Source organism: Rhododendron vialii, chromosome 5a (assembly GCF_030253575.1).
Source record: "Rhododendron vialii isolate Sample 1 chromosome 5a, ASM3025357v1".
In the NCBI taxonomy this organism is placed as follows: Eukaryota; Viridiplantae; Streptophyta; class Magnoliopsida; order Ericales; family Ericaceae; genus Rhododendron; species Rhododendron vialii.
The window spans coordinates 11895855-11920015 of NC_080561.1; the positions used below are offsets into that span (position 1 = coordinate 11895855).

General features: G+C 37.4%; 1 protein-coding gene and 1 non-coding gene across 10 annotated transcripts; one reads left to right on the top strand and one right to left on the bottom strand.

The window, feature by feature from the left end:
* Nucleotides 1–1660: 1660 nt before the first annotated feature.
* Nucleotides 1661–23337, bottom strand: LOC131327990 (uncharacterized). Of its 9 annotated transcripts, XR_009200322.1 has the most exons (11): nt 23019–23322; nt 14692–14765; nt 13628–13770; nt 13488–13534; nt 13291–13399; nt 13018–13079; nt 12627–12741; nt 11437–11602; nt 10336–10455; nt 10166–10251; nt 1661–1788 (listed from the first exon to the last, which is right to left on the bottom strand). XR_009200322.1 is itself a non-coding variant. In XM_058361110.1 (9 exons), exons 1-8 carry the CDS (start codon nt 23178–23180, stop codon nt 11451–11453), a joined length of 864 nt encoding a protein of 287 aa, XP_058217093.1. In that variant the 5' UTR covers nt 23181–23321; the 3' UTR covers nt 9723–10251; nt 11437–11450. The 9 variants fall into 9 exon arrangements, 5 of the variants coding, with proteins under 5 accessions (XP_058217093.1, XP_058217094.1, XP_058217095.1 ...); XR_009200320.1 differs by lacking the exon at nt 10336–10455 and having other exon boundaries at nt 1663–1788; nt 23019–23321; XR_009200321.1 differs by lacking the exons at nt 1661–1788; nt 10336–10455 and adding an exon at nt 9435–9991 and having other exon boundaries at nt 23019–23321.
* Nucleotides 15374–15482, top strand: LOC131328137 (small nucleolar RNA snoR100). Its single transcript, XR_009200416.1, has one exon. It is a non-coding gene; the product is annotated as a small nucleolar RNA snoR100 (small nucleolar RNA).
* Nucleotides 23338–24161: the final 824 nt, after the last annotated feature.

The following is a 24161-nucleotide window of genomic DNA, read 5'->3' on the forward strand; positions in this document are numbered from 1 at the left end:
AAATATACTCATTTAGCGACGAAATTAAATTTTGTCGCCACTTTTTCGTCACTAAACATACTTTTTCTTGTAGTGGAGAATGGATCAACAGAGGAGTCGAGCTTTTTCAAGTTGGTATTCTCATCTGCCTCCCAGTGGAGGCATGAGTTCGAGCTCCAGGGGCGTGATCGGTGTCCAGAGCTATGGATAGTCTCTGGACCATTGTGAACTAACATAATACTAACTAACTAACTAACTCCCTCATGTCCTGATGATGTACAAAGGTGACAAGAAAAATAAAAGGATCCACAAGGTTCGAAAATCTGAATTCAAAATAATAAATAAAAAAAGTCATGGAGAAAGTAAACAGTTGTTGAATTTATATAGAATATAAAAATAAAATAAAAAGAGCTAGAAATCATGATTTTTCGGGCATGTTTAATTTTGTTGACGCTACAAATCGAGGATTATCCAGGACGGAATAAAAGTTAAATTATCAAAAATATACTCTTTTTTGGGTCATGTGATAGACGAACATATTTTTACCCCAACCCAACCAATCACAACGGGTGTGATATGTACTATTCATTGTGGTAATGCACAACTGGGCATTTTGGCCTGAAAAATAGTTTCCTTATTTTTATTGTTATTTAATTCGCGTTAATTTTTTTTTTTTTGAATTAATGACTCCGTAGGAGTTTAAAAGATACAACTTACCATCAAAAGGGAAAAATCACTAAAAAAAAAAAATTTTAATAGTAGAACTATATCTTAAGTGCCGTCTAATCACCTCTCCAAAACAGAGGAAAAAAAGGGTCTTCTAGTCATTAATCACAGGGTGAGTTTGGACAAATTTTCGAAAGACTTCTTGCACGGTCTATTTTTTTTTGTTGATTTCTCTCAATTCTTACGTAATAGGGGTACAAATTTTTTTTTTTTTTTGGGGTGTCGATTTGAGGAATCAAAAAACTAGAATAACATAGAATAAAAAAAAGACGAAAAAAATCCAAAAAATACTGTCTGATTGTCTTTTTGGGTCTTTATCGTCGCTTTATATGATTTTTTTCCAACTTTCGTTTACGTTTTCAAACTTTTCCTATTTCTCACATCCCAACGAAAAGTATGATGCAAAAATTATACCACATTCTCCTAAGAATTCGGAGAAAACAATCAAAAAGACCGCATGAAAAAAGTCTCCAATAAAATTGTCCCAACTCTAATTCTTCAATCCCCAACAAATTGGATTTTGGAGCTAAATGCTTCTGTTTTCCTTTTTCTGATCATTCTTGGAGCTAAACGCTTGACCTAGACTTCTGAGTTCCGTATAGACAAGGCCCATTGACGTACAGTGAAAAAACCTATATATAGTACCTCAATTTCACCTACAATCATCATCATCATCATCATCATTAATTTGTTTTGCTCTTTATGTTAGTTTTTTCAAAAGTGAGTAATTAAAGCACCATTTGAAATTACGTACGTAACCGACATTTTCCGTGCTCAGTTGAAGCTTCACACTTTAGGATTGTGCTTGGCTTTTGAATCTCTGGACAAAACAATAAAGTAAACAAAACGAAGGGAGAAAATGGATCAACAAGTTCGGAAAATTGGAATTCAAAATAAAAAATAATAATCTTGGACCAAAAAAGTCATAATTCGGGCATGTTTATGCGACGCCCCAGTCCGCCCTTGGGAGTTCTAGGTAGTGGTCGACCGGCCTAAGAGCGGTTGGGACCCGTGCAGGTGTTGTTTGACCAATAACCAGAGAAGTCAGCCGGGGGTGGTCTCACGTGAAGTGTAAGTTGAGTGCTACAAATAATAGATCGTCAACCTATCTTGTACAAGGCCTTTTAAAGCCGTGAGAGCGTCGAAACCCATTAGAACTTCACAATTAAGCCAACTCGCCTTGAAGTAATCTAGTGATAGGTGATCTCACTAGAAGGGGTTTGGTGTTCAAAGTGGATAATATTGTACAGGGTGGGAGCGGATTGTTATAGTTTAATTTTGTGAAAGTTACAAACCGATTATTATCCACGACCGAAAAATCTAAATTATAAGAAATGTACTGTTCACAAGTTAATACACTAGTTCACGAACCCCGGTAGATTGGCCGGTGATCAAGGCCTACAACTTTTGCTCCATCCTAAGATTTCAACGTTTCAGTTTTGAAATCTCTTAAGTGCTATCAAATTCTTCAAGTCCTACAATTTCAGCTTCAATTGGGTCCTACACGCGGAGCCAAAAAAAATTGGGTCCTACACTAATACGCTGTATTGTAAAAAAGAAAAAGGGGGAAAACATATCGGAATGTAGCAAGTTGAACTCCTTGAATAGAAAGAAAAACCAACTCTAGAGCACTCAAGAAAGCTTACAAGTGTTGTTTATGTAATGGTTGAACCTCATGAAAGTAGAACCAGTTTTATACATGCATTGGGAATTGCAAGTAGATCATAAAACCAGATACTGCAAATACTCTCACTCACTTAGTCCAGTCTACCACATCCACTGCAATTTATAACAGATGCCAATGAGACACGGTCATAAACCGGAAAAAATCTAACAGATAAAGTTGTTTAGGTGGCAACAAAGTGAGTTGAGGCTCATGGTTTCTGTTGCCTATCAGCCTATGGAGTAATACAGAAAGTACGATTAAAATGTAGTTATGGCACTAATGAAATTGGAAGTTAATCAAAAGGTCGTTATGAATAGATCTAAAAGCATACTAACTGCAAGAAACGTGGATTCCACTCGATGAGCAACTCAAGGAAAGCAGCTTGGTTGGCCACCCTTGCACAATTCCAAATGGGAGGTCAGGGATCAACATTGCCGAAAGCAAATATTGATTATTTCTTCCCCTAAAGGGGGTTCTTTGTTTACTTGTCCCCTTAACAGGGCTATTAGTACGGCTTACTTTGATTGTGGGCTTTCATGTAATCTAGATATTTGTATTTTCTACCGCTTGTAATTGTAAGATAAAAAAGGAAAACGAGATCTTGAGACTCTTAAGGCTAGACCTATTGGGATTTCTCTTGACTAAATTTTAATGGGAACATGGCATCCATAAATATAATGCATCTATAACGCCAAAAAAAATGTAAATGCTTTAAATATATAGATGAAATTGCGTGTACAGTGTGACTAATAAAACCGACTAAGCTCCTCAAAAAATTAAAATAACATAAGATAAAATAGACTAAGCAAATACTCTGTCACATAAAGAAAAAAAAATGTAAATGCTTTAAATATATGGATAAAATTGCGTGTACCGTGACTAATAAAACCGACTAAGCTACTCAAAAAAATAAAATAACATAAGATAAAATAGACTAAGCAAATACACTCTGTCACATAAAGATGAAAAAATGTTCATACCCCATGAGTCGTACAGATACCCTTAGCTTTCTCCAAAATCCCCATTGAAACCAATTTGTTTTGTTCTTGGACACAATACACGTAATCTGAAGCTGACATTGAAATTTTGGGTGAGTAGAAATTCTCATTTCCCAACAGTTACATATTCCTAATAAATGCTGTTTAAAAAAAAAACATATTCCTAATAAATGCCTTTCAAAAAAAACATATTCCTAATAAAATTAAGCTGAACCAATGGAAAGGGATAGACCAATAGTAGATTTCATGTATCGTTCAATCATAATTTTCTCATAAAGAGCCTAATTTTTTAATTTTTTTTTTCACTTTAGGCTCACGAAAAGTCACTCCATCAATTACAAAAGTCAGAAAAACAAACCACCAAACATCTCAAAATTAGGAGGATGGGGGAAAAAAATTCTTCCACAGCAGTCACATGTTCCTTTATATTTTGATTCGTATCATGTAAAGACCCAAACCCATTTGGCCCTTTGAATTAAATCGAGAATTTCAACACGTGTATATGTTTATGCATATGCACACATGCCTATATCTGGAGAGAGAGAGAGAGAGAGAGAGAGAGAGAGAGATACAGGAGAAGATGGTTACGGAAGACGAAGAAGACGAACGGCGACGGGGAAGACGGACGGCAACGGAGAAGACGAACGGTACTAGGGTTTCGAGAGAGAGAAGGCCTGTCTCTGTGTGTGTGTGAGAGAGAGAGAGAGGGAGTTATGGAACGGCAACGAAGAAGACGAACGGCAATTGTAGTCGTTCGTACAGGGGTTGAGAGAGAGAGAGAGAGAGAGAGAGAGAGAGAGAGAGAGAAGGCGTGTGTGTGTGTGTGTGTGAGAGAGAGAGAGAGAGAGGGAGGGAGGGAGGGGGAGGGAGGGAGGGAGGGAGGGAGAGGGAGGAGTAATAAAGAGTTGAAATTGTTACCGTTGCTGCCAAATTCACGTAGAATCTGGGTAGAATCTTTGGGGCGGTGCAGCTATGCGATTTGACTCCCCCATTAATCGGAGATGTAACATATCCGGTCTTGACCCATTTTAATACTTAAATTTAAAATTGGGGTAAAAATCATAAAAATTTCTTTACAATCTTTGACCCAAATTCTTTCTCATTTTGGGTTTTATCCATTTTTTTGTCCAAATCTGAGACAACTTTTGCCTTGACCCAGTTCTCCAACGGCTAGTTAGAGAAAGAAAGAGGGAGATGTGTAAAATTTGGGTTTGATAGTTGGAGATGTGTCTATTCAAAATGGATTTTTACCCAAAATTTGACTCAAATTTGAGGAAAAAATATGGGTGAAGGCTGGAGAAGCTCCAAGCTTTCAAATGAGAAAATGGGAGTGCAATAATATCCGACTTTTTCTTTCTTTTTTGACTCAAAATTAAGGGCGCTACTATTCGCAGCCCTTTATTTTCTCTCATAATCCACTACATTTCGGTAAATGATTGTTGAAAATCATACAAAACATTTCGGTAAATAGCTATTGAAAACAAGATTACATTTCGGTAACTACATGTCGAAAATATGTTCAATTTTCGGTAAACAATTGCCGAACATATATTTTCGGTAAATAGCTGTTGAAAAAAATATTATATTTCGATAATTGGATATTGAAAATATATCTCAATTTCGGTAACTAACTGTCGAGTATAATTAAAAAAATTTAACGGGTTATGAGATAAAATAAAGGACTGCGAGTAGCAGCACCCAAAATTAATATTCGACTCGTTCTATTTAAGTTCTTGAATAACTTTATAACCGTTCTTGCAAAAAGACATGATATAATTTACATAGATTATTTATCCGCACAATCTTTTTGCAAGTGTAAAAGTTAATTACGACCATCTAACTAAGGGCCCGTTCCAGAAAATGAATAAGGATTTATTTTTTTATTCAATAATAAGGCTTGTTCCAAAAAATAAGAAAAACGTACTTATTTTTCAAAATTTATATAAGTACCAACGGGCGTCGGAGAGGGAAATCGTATCGACGGTCGCGCCGAGCCGTCTCTAGCCACCGGACGGCCTATCCGAGTAGTCCAAAAATTATAAATAAAAAAAATTGAGTGGGCAACGAGGGAATCAACGACATCCGAGGTGTGTAGGATGTTTAATCCGAGCATCCATTTTTCGTGTATATGATATCACACGAAAGAGAGGTACTCGGATCAAGCACCCTACACACCTCGGATGCCGTTGATTCATGCGTTGGCCCACTCGGTTATTTTTTTTTATATAATTTTTGGACAGCTCGGATAGGCCGTCCGGTGGCCGGAGACGGTCTGGCGCGGCCGTCAGTACGATTTCCCTCACCGGCGCCCATTACTCATAGCACAACTCCTTATTTTTTGAGAAGGCAATTTCAAGCTCAAAAATCATATGATCACGCAAATAATTTTCTTATCAATATGGATCTTGTTTGACAGATCTCATTGAGATTTTTAATACGGTGCAAAAAAATTAATTTTTTTTTATTTACATTTTTTTGTGTTTGAAAATGTGAAATAAACTTTTTATTTGAATTTTGTGGAATGATCCTTCTTATTTTTCTTTGATAAGTTTTAAAATAAATACTTATTTTTTAAGAAGGTTTCTGAAACGGGCCTAAGTGGAAATACAAACTCTAATAGCACTGCAGGGCTAGATAGGGCGTTGCGATTGTCCATAATAAAACAAAATGATTACATTAGTGTATTACAAAAGCAACACGATATACAGAGGAGTACTGCAATGAGTACCAACCGGTCGGGGAGGGAAATCGTACCGACGGTTGCGTCGGGCCGTCTCTGGCTACCGGAAGGCTTATCCGAGCCGTCCAAAAAATCTAAAATAAAACCAATGGGCCCAATGCGGGAATCAACGGCATCCGAGGTATGTGGGGTGCTTGATTCGAGCACCCCTTTTTCGTGTACATATACACACCCTCGAATGCCGTTGATTCCCGCATTGGGCCCCTCAATTTTTTTTTTATAGAATTTTTGGACGGCTCGGATCGGCAGTCCGGTGGCCAGAGACGGCCCGGCACAACCGTCGGTATCTATATCATTATTGTATATTGAGTGCATTGTTGCATAAAATATACTTCTCTTAAAGTCAGGGCCCCCCCAACCAAATTCTGTCTCCTCCACTGTATCGTAAACACTAAATATGCGAATCATTTGAAAATAAACATCAATTGATACTTCTTTTTTCTGTCTTTTATTGAACTAGAAACTGATCTTGCAGGAGCGGCGCAATTAAATGCATTGGAAACTCTTTTTGGCTCGAAATATAAATCAACTTTTTTGTATTGAAATTCAACCCTTTCCTCGTAATCTAATTGAGCTAATAGTGAACTCATGTTATGCACAACTGAATACATACACACACATTTATTCTTTTGTCTACTCATACAAATATGAGCATCATTTCAACTATTGGATTGCAATTTCAATAGGTTACGGCTGTTGGATTAAATCATTGATTCCAACTTATTTCTCATGCCTGTCTACCTAGTAGTTTTCCTCTTCTCCATCGTATCTCCTCCTTTTCTCCATCGTGTTTCCTCTCTTCTTTCCTCTTACTCTCTCTCTCCCTGCAGGCTGCAGAATTCACTCCTCGGCGCTCCGGAAAAAAAAAAAATTAGCGTCCGCAAAGCTTCTCCACCAATCAATCGTCCCGCACACCCACCAATCAGCCGCCCATGAAATCGATTTGGTTCTCCCTTTCCGGTACGACTCCCATCATCCTTAGGGTCTTCTTGCAAAAAAAAATAATGCGGCCTAAATTGCTGTTTAGGATGGGAATTTTTTTGATGGAAGTCTTACAGGGAAAAAAAATTGTTGTTTAGGATGAAAATTTTTTTGCTGTTTAGAAAAAGGAAATTGATTTTGCTGTTTAGGATAGGAATTTTTTTGATCTATATGTTTTGTTATTTGTCTTTCAAAGATGCTCACTTTATGTTTGTTAAAATGCATGCTTGACAAAGTAAAAATAGTGGGAGTGAATTAATTCTTTTTATGCACACTTTTATGTAGCTCTCTTAATTTTTTGATAGACTTTGTAGTCCGATACTGCAAGGACAGACAACATGACAGTAACAACATGTGGAGACATGTCTGGGGAAATGCTGGGGACCCAACAAAGTGAATTCAATACTTTTTAAAAAGAATTCCAATTGAGAGTTTATTTGTTGTGGACTTTGTTCCTCTTTCGTTTGAATGATATTGTTTGATCAAATCAAACCATGTTAGGACCAGCACATCTCTTTCCCTAGGTAATGATGTGATCAAAATCATTACATTACAGGACTAGCACATTCCTTTCCCTCTCTCTCTCCCCTATCGCCAAGTGTATGACCAAAACGTGTTGTGCCGTGCCTTCAGGCACAGGCATGCACTAGTATATTATATATATATATATTAGGGGTCGGTTTCGCTCACAAAATATTTAACACAAGTTTTTTGTGGGGACTCATTTTGGAGTCTCACGCAAATAATCGGAGCTGTTTAATTTGTTTAACACGTATTTTTAAGGGTTCTCATAAAAAATTAACTTATTCAGATATCGGTAAGTGTTTGACTGGTTCATTCAGTTATTTAGTTGGTTCATGTCAAATTTGACAACATAAAATTGAATGAGCTAATCAATGCCTTTACCGATGTCCAAATGAGTTGGTTTTTTATTGAAACCCCTTAAAAATATGTTTTAAACAAATTGAACGGCTTCGATTATTCGCGTGGGGCGTAATCTAAAATTGTTAGTCAAAACACCCCCTAATTAAAGCACTGTTTGCCAATCCATATATTTTTTGGTATGGTTGGGGTAGTGACTCCTGCTTATGTAATGGCTCCATATTAGAGTATTCAATTATGCTTTGGAGTTTAACGGAGGCATCTCATATTTGGACCAGCAGTTGTTTTTTGTACCTCTGTTTTAGTTGGTTATCACTTTCCGTTGTATGGTTTGCTCCATAATTAGATTATTTGTAGATGTCGTATGGCGGATATTAATGAACTCGTTTGTTCTTCCGATTGAAAAGAAAAAACACTAAAGCACCATTTGAAAATACGTAGCCGACAACTTCCCTGCTCAGTTGAAGCTTCATACTCCTACTTATCAGTTATCAGGGTTGGGCATAATTGGATTTTGAATTTATTGTTCGGCTAAATAATCTATTATGGATTATTTTTTATCTTTATTAAAAAAAAATTCACATCTGTTAGTTTTTCAATAATTTTTTGAGAATTATTATTTCATCATGATAAAAGGAATCTAAAATGTAAAAAATTACAATAAAAAACCATTATTTTTAATAAAGACAAAAAAATTGGTTTATTGATTTATTTTTATCTTTATTCAAAAAAATTGAGTTTCGGTCATAATTTTTTACTTTTTAAATTTCTCGTCATGATGAAGCAATAATCTAAAAAAAAATTGACAAAACTAAAAAATTGAACAAGGACAAAAAAAAAAAACAATTCCACTATGGCTAGTTGTTTTACAAAAACTAAAGAAGGGAGAAAATGAATCAACAAGTTCCGAAAATCTGAATTCAAAATAATAAAAAAAAAGTCAGGGAGAAAGTAAACAGTTGTTGAATTTATATATAATAAAAAAAAAGAGCTAGAAATCATGACTTGGGCATGTCTAATTTTGTTGACGTTACAAACCGGTGATTATCCACGACTGAATAAAAGTTAAATTATCAAAAATACACTTTTTTTTTTTTTTTGGGTCATGACGAACATATTTTTACTTCCAACCCAACCAATCACATTGGGTGTCATATGCACTATTCATTGTGGTAATGCATAACTGGGCATTTTGGCCTGAAAAATCGTTTCCTTGTTTTGATTTTGTTTTTTGAATTAATCACTCCATAGGAGTTTAAAAGATACAACAATTTACTATCTAAAGGAAAAAATCACTAAAAATAAAAAAATATTAGAACAACTATCTTAAGCGTTGTCTAATCACCTCTCAATAAAAGGGGGAAAACATATCGGAATGTAGCAAGTTTAAAAAAAAAAAAAAAATACTTCGAGCCATGTTACTAGGGAATTTGAACTCAATAAACATTCCAGTCAGAAGAAAGAAAATAAACAAGTAGCATAACTCATAAGATACGAATCCATTAGTAAATATCCATAACTGTTAACTGCTACATATATTCCACATTTATGTCGGCAGTCTAGTAGAGGAAAAACACCTCCCCTGGTAAAATAGAGATTCTTATTTGAATGCAACTGAAGCCGCCATACAAAAATATATATACTCCAGTATATTGGACAATATTCTCTTCGTATTGGAGAAGGAAAAAGAAGGGAAAATCTAAATGAATTGGGGAATCAAAGAAAAACAAGATGAAAGAACGAAGAGAATGAACAACGAGAAATATTCGTTAACATACGAGATTCATTACCGTATAGATTATAGCACACAGAAGACTTCCAACACATGTGGATAACTATCGGCTAGCTATTCCAGAAAGCATTATTGCCGACCAACGACAGCAACGGAATGGCATGCTAACTGATAGGAGAACGGTCAGGGTGCCAACTGAGGAAGGCGGTCCGAAGTGTTTTGGGGGAAATTGCAAATATTTTGGAAAGTTATTGAGGGTGAAATGTACGCAACCTGTCTAAGTGCAACTGCCACAAAAATTTTAGGGGCAAAAGCATGTGAAGTTAATTTAAAAGTAAATTTAATTCAATATCTTTGCAAATTTGACCAGCAAAACAGAATCTACAAGGCTATACCACTAAACAAATCTCATAAAAGCTGTTGTTCAGTTAGTTGGATAGTACAAGATAACAATTCTTTACCATGATGCAGTGTATCCCTCAAGAAAGAAGACGTACTCTGCCTCTGTGCATCAGGTAGAGGGACCCCAGAAAAAACCTTCCCCAACCTGCACCAAAGGCTAAGATATTTACTAGCATTTACCGATCGAACAACGGGCAAAAATGAGGGAAAATTGAAATCTGAACCTTACCCGAACAGCAATTAGTGAAAACTGATAGGACAAAAACTAGCACAAAAGAATTCAGGATTTGGATAGGCATGCTTCTTTTGTTTTGAACGTCATTGAATGGTTTGAATTGGCTCCTGAATCCTGATATTATTATGCCCTTCCATTCAGCTATATTCAGTATTCCCAGTGGTAAATAAAATAACGATTCTTTATCAACCAAAATAAAAAAGAATGCATGATTTGGATATTACAGGGGCAAACCTAATCATTGGTTTCAACCAAATGCATGGTTTTAGGATTTTACCGTTCGCACCATTTCTCACTCAAGTTATAAGTTCAGTCCAGTCTATGGAATCAAATATTGGAACCATAATAAATGATGTTAAGGATAATGAAGATGGTGGAAAGGAACACGGACTACAAAACTATTTAGGGCCCAACTATTTACTGGGTTCAAGCAACTTCAGAACCCAGTCAATCCTAGGCTCCATGAGGCTAATCTCTGCATTACAGAGGGATGGTTGCTTGATGAGTAATTTCTTTCCTTACAATCAATAGAATTTCACCTATCAGTTGACTAAGAAAATTTAAAAAAAAAAACAAGCAACTTCGGCCGGTGAGAGACTTTTGGTTGGACATTGCAACCACTTGCGCAACAATTAACAAAAACGCGACAACCATGGACACTGCAAGTGTGCTATCTACTGGTGGTGTTAAAGGGAGAACTGACCAGTTGGACCTGTTTCAGTCTGCACCTTGTGTGTGTGTGTGTGTGCCCCACACACTCCATGAGAGTGTTTGTGTAAATATGGACACAAGTGTGTGTGCTTATAGCACAACTGTACAATGAATGCAACTAATTGATTCCATGGCTTCAACAAAATGCTTGCCGACACTATGAAGACTAAATACTGAGTGTCTTGACTCATGAGTGGTATTGAAAGAGAATAAACCAATGCCATCCAAAAATTCTGTCTTTCATACATGAAGAATATTTATACGAAAGTCAATATTACAAAAGTTCTAGATATATGCATCCAGGGAACAGACACACAAGCAGCTTGTGAACACTACCCAGACAAGGGGACGCGAATATTTCAGAGATGCCCAGTCAAGGCTCACCTGTATGTGATTGATTATGAATCCAGTGGTTGCGAAGAGTCAGACCATAACATTACAGTTGCCAAAAGTGCTATTGCAGCAGTTTCAACTCGGAGGCGATGAGTCCCTAGACCAACGGCAGTTGCACCTGCTTCTATGATCATATCAACCTCTTTCTTGGTGAAGTCTGAACAAACACAATCACCAACATTACCAGTAGTCTCATATTCTCCCGATAATGAAATAAACTCCATATCAAATTACAGGAATTCAAAAGAGAGCATTGAAACTGCATATTAGCCACAATTCAAAATTTTCACACATTTTAAAGGTAATATTGTTGGCACATTTTCAGGATTTCATTGTGTCTGCATCCACCAAGACACAGCTTCTGTGTTACTTAGTGTGTGAATACATGGATTGGTAGTAATCATGAAAAATAAGGGAACTCCAAGATAAGGTAGGAATGTACCCTAATACTTCCAGCATATGATGCCGAAATGCAACGGAGTTCTAGAAAATCATAGCTGAAAGGGTATGTCAAGTAGTTTGAGTTTCACAATCCCACCAAGTTTTTGACCATTTAATTTGAAGCCAACAGCAGGACCAAATTGATTAGGTCATTTTGGGAGCTGGGGTCTTACTGAGGGCTCATTAATTAGTTAGACCATATTAGCTAGTTCTGGCTAAACCAACAAGATTTTCTTAGTCGCGTCGTAGCACATGAAATATTCAGAATAAAATGATTCCAGTGTGGAAAGAAAACAAACTGCTTAGCTGTTCTATAAACTATATTCTTACATTATCTGATGCTTTGAGGAAATCATATACAGGATAATAAAGAAGCCTTCAGAAACCCGGAAAAAAATCTACCCACGTGAGAGTAATGTCAGAAAAGTACTTTTAATATGTTACTCTAGATCTTTTGTGGTGCTAAAATACATTCACATCAGCACATTAATATCTTTCATATAATGTACAGCTGACGATGAGCTCCTTAGTTGAATCAGACTACTCAGCTGAGCCTAGAAAATTCATAACCATTAACAACTAAATTGTGGACTAGGTACCAAAAAATCACCTCAACGTCAATAAACAAGGTTGATTTCAAACATTTGCCCTTTTGGACAAAACTGCACACACACAAGTGTGTGGCGGAAAAGCAGAGAGAGAGAGAGAGAGAGAGAGAGAGATGTACCATACGTACTAACCTCCTTCTGGTCCAATTATTATTGACCCACTCGACTCCTTTCTAGAGGAACTCAGTGCAGTAAAAACTGGGGTAGCCTCTGCTACAGCCACAAAAGATGGCTTTGCCTGGGCAACCTACAGATATACAAAACAAGGCATTAGCCAAGCATAAGATTGGAAACAAACCTAATTGAAAATAAAAGGAACAAATATGAATGTGTACGTATGCGTATGCGTGTGTATATAAATATATATGTATAGGTATATGTGTCTATCATGCAGTATGAGCTATCATTAGAATATTTCCATTTGGTAAATACGTAAATACACTGCAGATGTGAATATGAAGGTTTGTCGCATGGCATAATGCTGGTTTAAGCCATATGAAACCTTGACCGAGAAGAAACTCACAATAGGCAAAAGGCCACCAATTTTGGTAGGAGGATTCAGAGTCATTTCATGCAGCCGTTGACCTGTAACAGATATTGATTACCAAAAAGGAAAATAGGGATGAATAACTCCGTCCAAACACTCATGCAAACCAATTGTGCACTCCAAATTCAAAAGTAGCGTCAATATTAAGTGTGAAAGTCAAGGCCAAGTTTCACATCAAGCCAGACTTCAAAACAAACAATAGAATAACAACATACATTGTTTAACTTGCCGATAAAAAAAAAAAATTACATTGTTTAGCTGCGGCTAAAATGACACGTTCCAATCTGTCCACCCGATTTTCTGAGATTGAAGGAGAACGTTCAGTTAGCAGAGGTGTTACACTACTAGCACCGAGTTCCTAGGACAGAGAAAAGACAGGGGTCGCCATTTTAAGTACCAAAAAAATAATCTCAAAGATGACACCCAAAAATACATCTAAGACATACCGTGCATTTTTCAACAAGCCAATCAGCTCGGCCACCTTTTAAAGTCCCTAAATAGAACACCCATAAAACATGGTATGTAAAATTTTACAAAGAAAAACACCTTATATGCATTTACTTTGCTGATGTAATGGAAACCTCACCAAAGGCTGCAAATACATGCCACTGGGTGTTTTGAGGCAGAACTATTCGTGGATCTTCCAGTACCTCAACTTCCAGTCCAGTGCGGTCAATACTCTGTATGCACCCTGCTATTATAACTCCTTTCCCATTGAAGAGTTCTACCCTTTCATGTTATGATGAGAAAAATCTTAGACGTATGCAACCAAACAAGGTATATATTGTTTATTCAGATACAAGATATGCAAATGACACTTCTTTTCTACAATGTGAACCAATTTCTAAGAATTAATGTAAGTTCAATTCAACAGAAAGATTTAATATATGTCTTCATTACGTAGATAAGATGCCTTGAAGCTGCCTAAGCATTCTCTAGAAATCAAACAGAGAACGAAGGCAACCACGCTCAACAGTCAACACAACTAGGAAAAAAATTGTCTTTTTTCTCTGGGTAGGGGGTTGGCTACATGATTCTTGCTTTTCCATTATACTCCAAGCCATAACATCAGTTGACCAAAATAGGTACCATCTCTTTCATTATGAAAATCCTTACCAACACTGACCTCCCTTTTCCCTCTACATTACCCACAAGGTGGACAACAGGACCCTTCCTGGTGCGATGACGTAATCCCCAGTGCTGTGGTAATCAGGAAAAGCAAGATCAAAATTACCATGAACTAAGAAAGTTAGGAAAGATGGTCTATCTTTCATGACGGAAGCCCAAAAGGCAAGAAGGTCGTGTTGAGGAAGAACATTGATACAAATAACAACATTAACAAGCTTATAGTTCCACAGCTTAACCAATCCTTTAAGTTAGAACAGATTCCATTGTATAGCTCTATTTAAGTGAAAGAATAAAGCACCAACACTCTCACGTTTCAATACAGTCACCCCTGGTATGGTGTTACTTGTGTTTCACAATAACTTTACATAAAACAAATTGCATTTGATTAGTCATTCACCAATGTGGTTTTAATACTATAAAGATTGATGCATGATTTCCTAAAAACATATAATGTCAGGTACCCGACAAACTAAAGTAGCAAAAAAAAAAACAAAAACAAAAACTTTTGGAGATAGAGACTACCTATCTTTTGTGCTTAACCTCAGGACTTTAGTCATGTGCCAAAACTCATCACCTTGTATCCGCACAATACCACCCTGCTTCATAGAGGAAAACAAGTAAATGCAATGTAAAATACAAACACACTCCCAATTATTCTGTTTAGCCATTTATCGAGTTATTAACATATTCCTCACGAGAAAATAAAATCTTAAAAAAATATACGTGTCTTCCAATTAAATTTGTCAAATATAACTTATCGATTGTAAACCAACTAGATCATACAGAGTCCATCAAAGGAAATACTCACATTTCAACCCATTCAATAGGGTAATTATTCAGTACTCAGGGAGTATACTACATCTTCTCACATAACAGGTGGGCCCCATTTGGGCCCCGCATGTTATGTGAGAGGAGGGAGTATACTCCGGTCTCAGGGAGTATTGAATAATTTTCCCATTCCATAATCTTATGGCAGAAATTTTAGCAGTTAGTTAAGTCTAAGCACCGTTGCGCCAATGGCAGAACTACGTTGACAGCTGGGGTGCCATGGCACCCTCTGACTTCTTACCAATGGAAAGGCTCTTCAATTTACTTGTTGGCACCCCTAATTAATAACAAATTATCTGTCTTGCACATGTTGAGTAGTCCCCTCCGTGGCTCCACCCCACAACCTCTCACTGTGCATACCGATGCTATGGACTATCAAAGGAGGAAGCATGGTAATATGCATATAAATTGAATTGGGGTCTCTAGGCCTGCCCTCTCTGATGTCATTCAGCTTTGATTTGGGGGCATGGTTCCACAGCAAAACAGGTCTAGGGGGCTACTGTTTCAGTGGTATTTTGAGAGTAGCCACTTTGTGCATATTGCCAAAGGTTAGGTCTGTCTTCAATCCTCCTCCGCCCGCACCCCCAATGATTGGGGACTACATGGGTTCTGTTATTGTTGTTGTTGTGTAGTTCTCTCTCTACAAAATTTCTTTCAATTCAATCTCCAAAACCACAGAAATCAGCATTTCACCCCCAAAACATGCACTTTCCTCAACTTTTACAACTTAATTTATGCAAAATCAATTCAGTAAACTGAGGTAAAAAGACAACAAGACTTATGCAGGAACATTATATAGTCCATATTGTTTAACAAATGCAATCTGTAAATTAAGCTAGAAAAACAAAATTGCAAATGAAAGAGAGGTACAATCCAAAATTTGTGTCCATGTTCAGAGGTTTCGACACGTGTTATTACTTGGATCGAAAATTAGTGTTCACGCGAAGGTAAGACTAGAAAAAGATGTTTTAGTATTTGCACCGATGAAAAGAGGTGAGTGAGAGAAGGAGGACGTGTCACTTGTTGAGGAGGAGGTTCAAAAGGATACACAATGGTGGACATATGACAGGTTGACTTGGCACTAGGGATGGCAATTCGAACCGAGCCGATCGGTACCCGAACCGATAACCGAAATTATCCCCGAACTAGAACCGAAATATTCCCCGTGGGTACGGGTATGGTTGGCATGGAGGATACCCGAACGGGTTTCAATTCGGTTCTGGTTCAGCATATACCCGAACCCGAACAGAAGTAGTAAATTACAAAACTACCCTTGCCTATATATATACACATATGTTTTAGAGTTTTCCAGAAATTCCATCTTATTTTTCGCTCACGACTCACTTCTCAGACCTCAATGAGGGAGGCGGCAAAGGCGAACAGGTTTCTTTCAGATCTGATCTCTCTCTCTCTCTCTCTCCGTCAAACAGGTTTCACGTGAATCCCGTCGGCTGTCTCTGATAATTTCTTTGCGTGATTGCGTTGAACAGGTCTCTAAGAAATTTCTCATTCAAGAAACCCAGATCAGTTGATCGGTTCAAAACCCTCCATTTTTCCAAGGTAATCTTTCTCTCCCTCTCTCCCATCAGTTTGTGACGAAACCCCTGATTTTGTTCTTTTTTTCTGTCTTCCTTCGGGCTGAGTTTTGATTTTGATATTGTTATTTTTAGCTCTATTTCGTGCCTGATTGAAGTTTCATTATATGCCTTGTGAATCTTCATTCTGTTTCTGTTGTGCAATCTAAGGATGAATGTGAATACCTAATCAATCTTGCCAAGCCTCATATGCAAAAGTCGTCTGTTGTAGATAGCACAACTGGCCAAAGTAAAGACAGTAGGTGTGCTTTTCTTGCCTCATCTCTTGGCAATTTGAAGTGACTTCTCCATTTATTTATTGCTTTTGACATTCTTATATGTGGAGATCTTTGAGATTTTCCATTTATTTATTGTTTCAGTTTGAATACGAAAAGTAAATATGTGAAATAGTTTGATCTGTTTCAGTTTCTCAAAAGAACTAGTTAAAACCATTTGATACTCAAATGGTTTTGAATCTAAGAACAGTAAAGATTTGAATTTACCCACACAAAAAAAAACAGTAAAGATTCGAGAGGGTTTTACATTCTTGATACACCTAACTTTTGATTTTAATCATAAAAATTCTTGTGTTTACGCACTTACTCATGGATTTCGTTCGATGTGTGCGTATGGGATAGTGTATTGGTATAGCTTTTGTGGTAGCTATTTTCGATCCGGCAAGTGTCCTTCCAACATTCCAGAATCCATTCTCTCTCTTGCTCTCGGAAGGTGAACAGTGAGTATCCCGCTTGCTGAGACTGCTCTAAGTATCCCGCTTCTTTCTTGTAGTAGTAGTTTAGTAGTTTATGTGTTAGTAGCTCGTATTTAGCTTGGTGGATACCTCTAACCTGGTTTTATGCCAAACCTGAGGTGTAACGAAGCCAGGCTAAATATTGAGTTTGTTTTTAGTTAGTATAGTTAGTTTTATTTGATTGCATTGCTTAGCAAAGGTGGTGGCATAACCCCTCGCATATTCTGTTTGTTGAGTTGAGGTGGAGGCCTAGCCCCTCTAGTCTGTTAGTTTGTTGTTAGTTTGTTAGTCTGTTAGCTATTTATTTGATTGCATTGCATGAGAGTTAATTTTTTGCACTATAAGAAACATGTCCTTGGACTGGGAGGCAACCAAAAATTGAAATTGCTAATATATTCAGTTGTTGTGGACTGCAATACTGACGTGCCTTGATGGAATGCATTTAGCTGTGTACTTTGGAAGCTTTATATGTTGAATCATCTGGTGTTTTCTTAGGATTAAAGATGTCCGAATCACGTGTAGGTTCGAGTGCTCATTCAACAAATCCGATTGATGCTTCTGGTCCTTCTGGACCATCACAACCAACTAGTAGCCCCTTACAATCAGATTCCCCTCTTAACAACCATACAAGTGAAAATGAGGGTGAAGAAGTCGAAATACTATCAGATAAAATTTCTGATGACGATGACAATAAAAAGCTAAGGAGTCCTTATTCGGCTCACTATAGGAGGGTGAAAATTGCGGGGGTTTACAAGGCCATTTGCAAGTATTGTGGAGCCAAAATAAATGGAGAAACAAAGAATGGAACCTCGCATTTATCACAACACTATATTCGGAAACACCAAAAGAAGGATACCATGAGGCAACAAGTTCTAACAAATAATTTCATGAACAAAGACCGTCCTCCACTACTAACTTCATATAGCTTTGATCATGGTATGGCACGGAAAGAACTTGCAAATGCCATAATCATGCATGAGTATCCTCTTTCAATTGTGGATCATGTCGGATTTAAGAGGTATTCGAATGCACTTCAAGATTTATGAGCACCATAACGGCCCGTTTGGTTGGGGGATAAGGATTGGGGGTATTAGTTAATAAGGGGGGATAAGATAGTAGGAGGTATTAGTTAATAAAGGATGGCCCACATTGATGTGATGTTTATGGAAGGAGATTAAATAGTAGGTTGTTTGGATGAGGTATTAGACAAGGGGGATTAAATAATACTTTGTTTGGATGGAAGATTAATAGGGGGTATAAGGAATGGTGGATTATGTTAAAAGCTATCAAATGACATTTTTGCTCTTGTGCAGTCCCTAAATTAATTATGTATTACGTTTTATATATAATTACAAATTTAATTATTCTTTCCAAATTTAAGCCATAATAATTTATTTTACTTATAATTTAATCAATTTAATAAGTATCAAAAATTATAATTTGTTTTTTTTAAAGTGTTTTATTTTATAATTTCGTTTATTTTGGATCAAAGGCAAGCAATAATTTCGTTTTTTTAAGCAATGGATGGGTGGGATTTCATGGGCACACATGCACTCAATAATTTTTCCTAGCCCTTTTTACAATCTGCTTGTTACTGTTGTAGACACAGAGAAAGTGGGGTGTATATGAAATACATGGCACTCATGCACCAAATAATTTTCCTACTCTCTTTTAATCCTTCTCGCACGCTGTAAAAAGAGAGAGAGAGACAGAGAACAGTCAACAGCGGCAGAAAAGGAAGAAGAAGAAGAAACACGAACGGAGACAGAGCTTTCACGATCGTCGTCGATCTTCGGCGCCTCCTCGCCGTTGTCACGATACCCCCCCCCCCCCCTCTCTCTCTCTATTTTCCATTTTTACCGATCTGGGTGTGCATGTGTGTGATGAAGAGGTATTTACAGAAATGGGAGGTTGGGGGTGAGGGAAGGGGGATAAGGAGGGGAAGAATCGTCAAATTCTGAGGGGGATTAGGGGGTATAACTTATGGGCACCTCAAACCCTGTCCGAAAATAATACCCCCGATACCCCCTTTCTCCGGTCTTAGCCAAGAACCGGTCTTCTTGAAAACCCCTCTCTTTGTGGCTCCCAAACGGGGGCAAAGTGTAAGCCCAGGGTCTTATGAAGGGGTGAAAGCTAATCCCCCTCCTCATGGATGCATCCAAACGACCCCTAAAGGGAAGACATTGAGTATGGTGGTGAGTAATGCAAGTAGATTGGCTATCACAACGGATATGTGGACTTCAAGTAATCAAAAGAAAGGCTTCATGGCTGTCACAACACACTTTATTGACGATTCTTGGACTTTGCAAAGTCGCATTTTAAGGTATTTCTAACTAACATCGTTATCTTTATTCTATGAAGCACCGACACCTCTAGAGGTCGAGGTATCGCAATGTCGGACACGGGGACACGTATGGGACACGCCACGCGGCGTGTCCCATAATTTAATTTGAATTTTTCATGGGGACACGGCGGGGACACGGCTGGGGACATTGATGGGGACACGGCATGGGCCAAACTGCAATTTTTAAAAAAAATTGGGGGCCAAACTGTAATTTTTGAAAAAATTAGGAGTCAAACTGTAATTTTTTTTTTAAATTTTTGGGTGCCAAACTATAATTATTTATTTATTTATATATATAAATAAATATGGCGTGTCCCCCGCCGTGTCCGTGTCCCCGTCCCCATTTTTTTAGAATTCCCGTGTCCCGGTGTCGGTTTCGGTGTCCGTGTCCGTGCATCATAGTCTTTATTCCTTTATTCAATGTAAATTTTTATTTTTTCATTTTTAATTAAATATTAATGTTGCATGTTAGGTTCATATATGTGCCATGTCCACATACAAAAGAAGTTCTATGTGACCAATTGTTGAATTGTTTGATGGATTGGAACATTGATAGGAAGATTTCAAGCATAACGGTTGATAATTGCTCTACCAATGATGCCATGATTGATCTTTTGTGGGACAAACTTGATAATACATCTCTCATGTTGGGTAGGGATTTGTTTCATATGCGTTGTTGTGCGCACATTCTGAATCTTATTGTTAAAGATGGACTGGATGTTATCAAGGTGGGTATTGAGAAAATCTGAGATAGCGTAGCTTATTAGACAGCATCACAAAAAAGAGAGGAAAAATTTGAAAAAACAGTTCACCAATTGAATGTGGGTAGTACTAAGAAATTAGGACTTGATTGTGCGACTAGGTGGAATTCAACATTCTTGATGCTTCAAACAACCCTAATTTATAAGGATGTGTTTAATCGCTTAAGCAAACGGGATGCTCAATATAATTCCTTACCAAGTGAACGTGAGTGGGGTTTGCTAGAGATGTTTGTCAGAAGCTCAAATTTTTTTTTAAGGTGACAGAGTTGTTTTCTGGAACTAAATACACCACTACTAATCAATGCTTTCCAAATATATGTGAGATTAGACTTAAATTGAGAGATTGGCTCCGTTCTGAGAATCAGGTGATTAGGGAAATGGCCAAAAGAATGGTGGAAAAATTTGACAAGTATTGGTATGTGGTAAATGGTGTTGTGGGGGTTTCTGCTGTGTTGGATCCTAGGTACAAGATCAACGTGTTGGAGTTCTACTTTAAATTATTGTTTCCAACAACTTACAACTTTACAAGGAAGAAGTTGAGAAAGTTCGTGCACTTTGTTATAAATTGCTTAAGGAGTACCAAAGTCCTAGTTCAACGATGGAGGGTATTGGAAACTCTTCTTCCCAATTAAGTTCTATTGAAGAAGAGTCACTATCAAAGTATGATGTCTATATGCTTAGGGAGTCGAAGAGAAGTAGGACAGTCGATACTGCAAAATTGGAGTTGGATCATTATTTGTCCGAACTTGCCTTGCCAAAATCCGGATTTGATGTATTGAATTGGTGGAAATCACATGAACCCAAGTATCCAATTTTACAAGCCATGGCTAGGGATTTGTTAGCTATTCCAGTATCGACGGTTGCTTCTGAGTCTGCATTTAGCACGAGTGGTAGGTTGGTGAGTCCACATCGTAGTAGACTTCATCCCGATGGAAGCCTTGATGTGTGCTCAAAGTTGGTTGTGGGCTAAGGAAATGAAAGGTAATCAACTTAGTATCTTGAATTTTTCTACCTTTAGTTAAATAAAACTAGTACTTATGAATTTGTTTCTTTTATATTTGTTAGGTGAATCCACGTCAGGGTACGCCACCATATATGATGATGCGGAATCGGGGGATTCGTGCACGACTCGTGAGGTAATTGGCATTTGTTTTACGTTTCTTGTGGTTTTAACATTGTATATTGCTCATATTAATTGTATTTTTTGTTGTCCATTTAAACAGGCATTAATTCTACAAAATGAAGTTGACATTTGAAGCTCAAAACGAAGTTTTTTTCCATCTCCGTGGTGCTTGAACTAGGACAATTCCTCTGTGGTTTTAACTTGTTGCTACTGTGGTTGTTGTTTTTTTGGAAAACTATGTTGACTTATTTTTGTTGGGTGTGCTTATGGTTGCCTTGTTAGAATATGCAACTGAACTTTAAGTTGTATTATTGTGGTGAATGGTCTGCGGATGTGGATGCAAGAACAAGGGTATTATTGTGGTGAATGGTCTGCGGATGTGGATGCAAGAACAGGGGTATTATTTTGGTGAATGTTCTCTGGATGTGGATGCAAGAACATGACCAGTTTCAGTTTCAGAAACTTAATTGTAATTGAACTTTAAGTTTCAGTTTCAGAAGTTGTAATCTTGTAATGAAGCTTCAAGCTTCAAGTTGTAGTCTTTCTCTGTTATGTTCATGTTTTTTTGTTGGACCATGTTTTGTAATGTTGGTTTTTATTTTGGTGTTTAATTCCTACTTTTGTGGCTAGTTTTTTTTTATAAGCCAATCAATAATGTTTGAAAAATGAAAACTGATAATATTTCGGTTCGGTTCGGGTCGGGTAAACATATTTTCTATTCCATTCGGTTCGGGGATTACCTGAAAACCGAATGGCTCGGAAATGGTTTCATTCCCCCCTCCCCGTTCGGGGATCGGGGTGGATATGGGCGGCACTTCGAGTTCGGGGATCGGGTACGGAAAACCCAAATTCAGCCCCGATTGCCATCCCTAACCCCCAGTATCCAATTCCAGGCTCCGCCCCTGCTAAGAGCCAAGAATTCTTACCTCATTTCGGCAAAGTGGAAATCTCAACTCACGCAACCTAGAACCAAATTCCCAAAGCCAAGAGACATCACATACACAAGTTTATTTGTGTTTACACGCAGCACATATCGTATGAGGTTCAAGCATACTAAATCCTCCATTACCATAGTCAAAACTTCAGTTATGATGCAGAAAAGATTTAAAAAAATAAAAAAACAGCCGATGAGCATCAGAGTGGGAAAACAAAAGTTACAGAACAGGCAATGCTTCAATTGGTTACTGAAACATTTAAACCAGATAAAAATAAAAATAAAAATAAAGCAATGCAAAGTCTAAATATGTTTGAATTAAAACACCGACACTTAAGGCAAACCAAGCAAGGAAACTCCGGATGCTTACAAAATCAGTTGGCATAGTATTTACTTCAGCCTTTCAATGCTTCCCAGTTTTGAACAAGAATTACCACCAATATACGCATTCGTGGATTTATATTTATGTGTGTACATATTGAGAGAGAGAGAGAGAGAGAGAGAGAGAGAGAGAGAGAGAGAGAGAGAGAGTGCCTTGGAGGGAGGGAGAAATTGGGAGAAGAAGCGAGGAAGACCACCACGGGACTGGTTGGAGTAATCGGAGGAAGACGATGATGATGAGAATGCTCGGAGACTCGATGGTTTTGCTTTCTTCAGCCATGGAGGGTTCAAAAGGTGCGCAAAACAAGCTCGCATTGCTAGGGTTTTCAGTTGAGCTTGGGGGCTTCACCAACACAGCCACCCTGTAGCCAATCCGCCAGTGAGTGAGTGTGTGTGCGCGTGGCGGGATTCTACAAGTACGATTGATAGCAAACAAGGAAAAATAACCGGACAGTGGTGTTGACCGAGATTAATTACCACTACATGGTCCCGAGTTCACAAATCATGCTAAAGATACACGGTAAAGATATCTGGGCAGGCCGTTTTGCCTCTAAAACATCAAAACGGCGTAGTTTTGATTCATGTCCCTCAAACCCCTTTTCGGCTCCCAATGTAACTACACATAATCACTCAATCACTTACACGCAATCACAAATGGGATGGGGCTCACGCACTTTATGAGTTTCGATCAAAATTTTATACTTTTTTTATTCTTTTTGCTGAGACGAATTAATGAGCCAAAAAAATTTAACACAAAACTAACAAATGTGAATTTTTTTTTAATAAAAACAAAAAATAAACTACTATTTGACTTTTAAAGCTAAATCCATCCTTAGGTATATTATTAGAGTTAATGCAAGAGAGTTCAAAATATATATATATATATATATATATATATATCTCGAATCTCAAAACCTGCTCTTCGTAAGACTTGAACTGAAAATTTCACGGAGGCCAAAGGAAGACAATCAACTACACAATGGTTTCTCCGAATGGATCTAACATAACCATGATAATTGGTAGCTTTCTATATAGACAGATCATACTAGCTCGAGCATTATTTGATAGTTTCAAATCACAGAAATCATTGCTTGACTGCACAAAAATCTTCATCATCAAATTGTACAATTCTACAAAGGGAAAGTCTTCAATATACACTCTTTTAAAGTGTGTACCATATGCACCTATTGTATGGGTCATATTGTGCCACCTCATAAAAAAATTACTTGTAGAATCAATCATTCATAACATTTTATTTCGTATCGTAACTTTTATACTAAAAGTTCGTAACTTTTC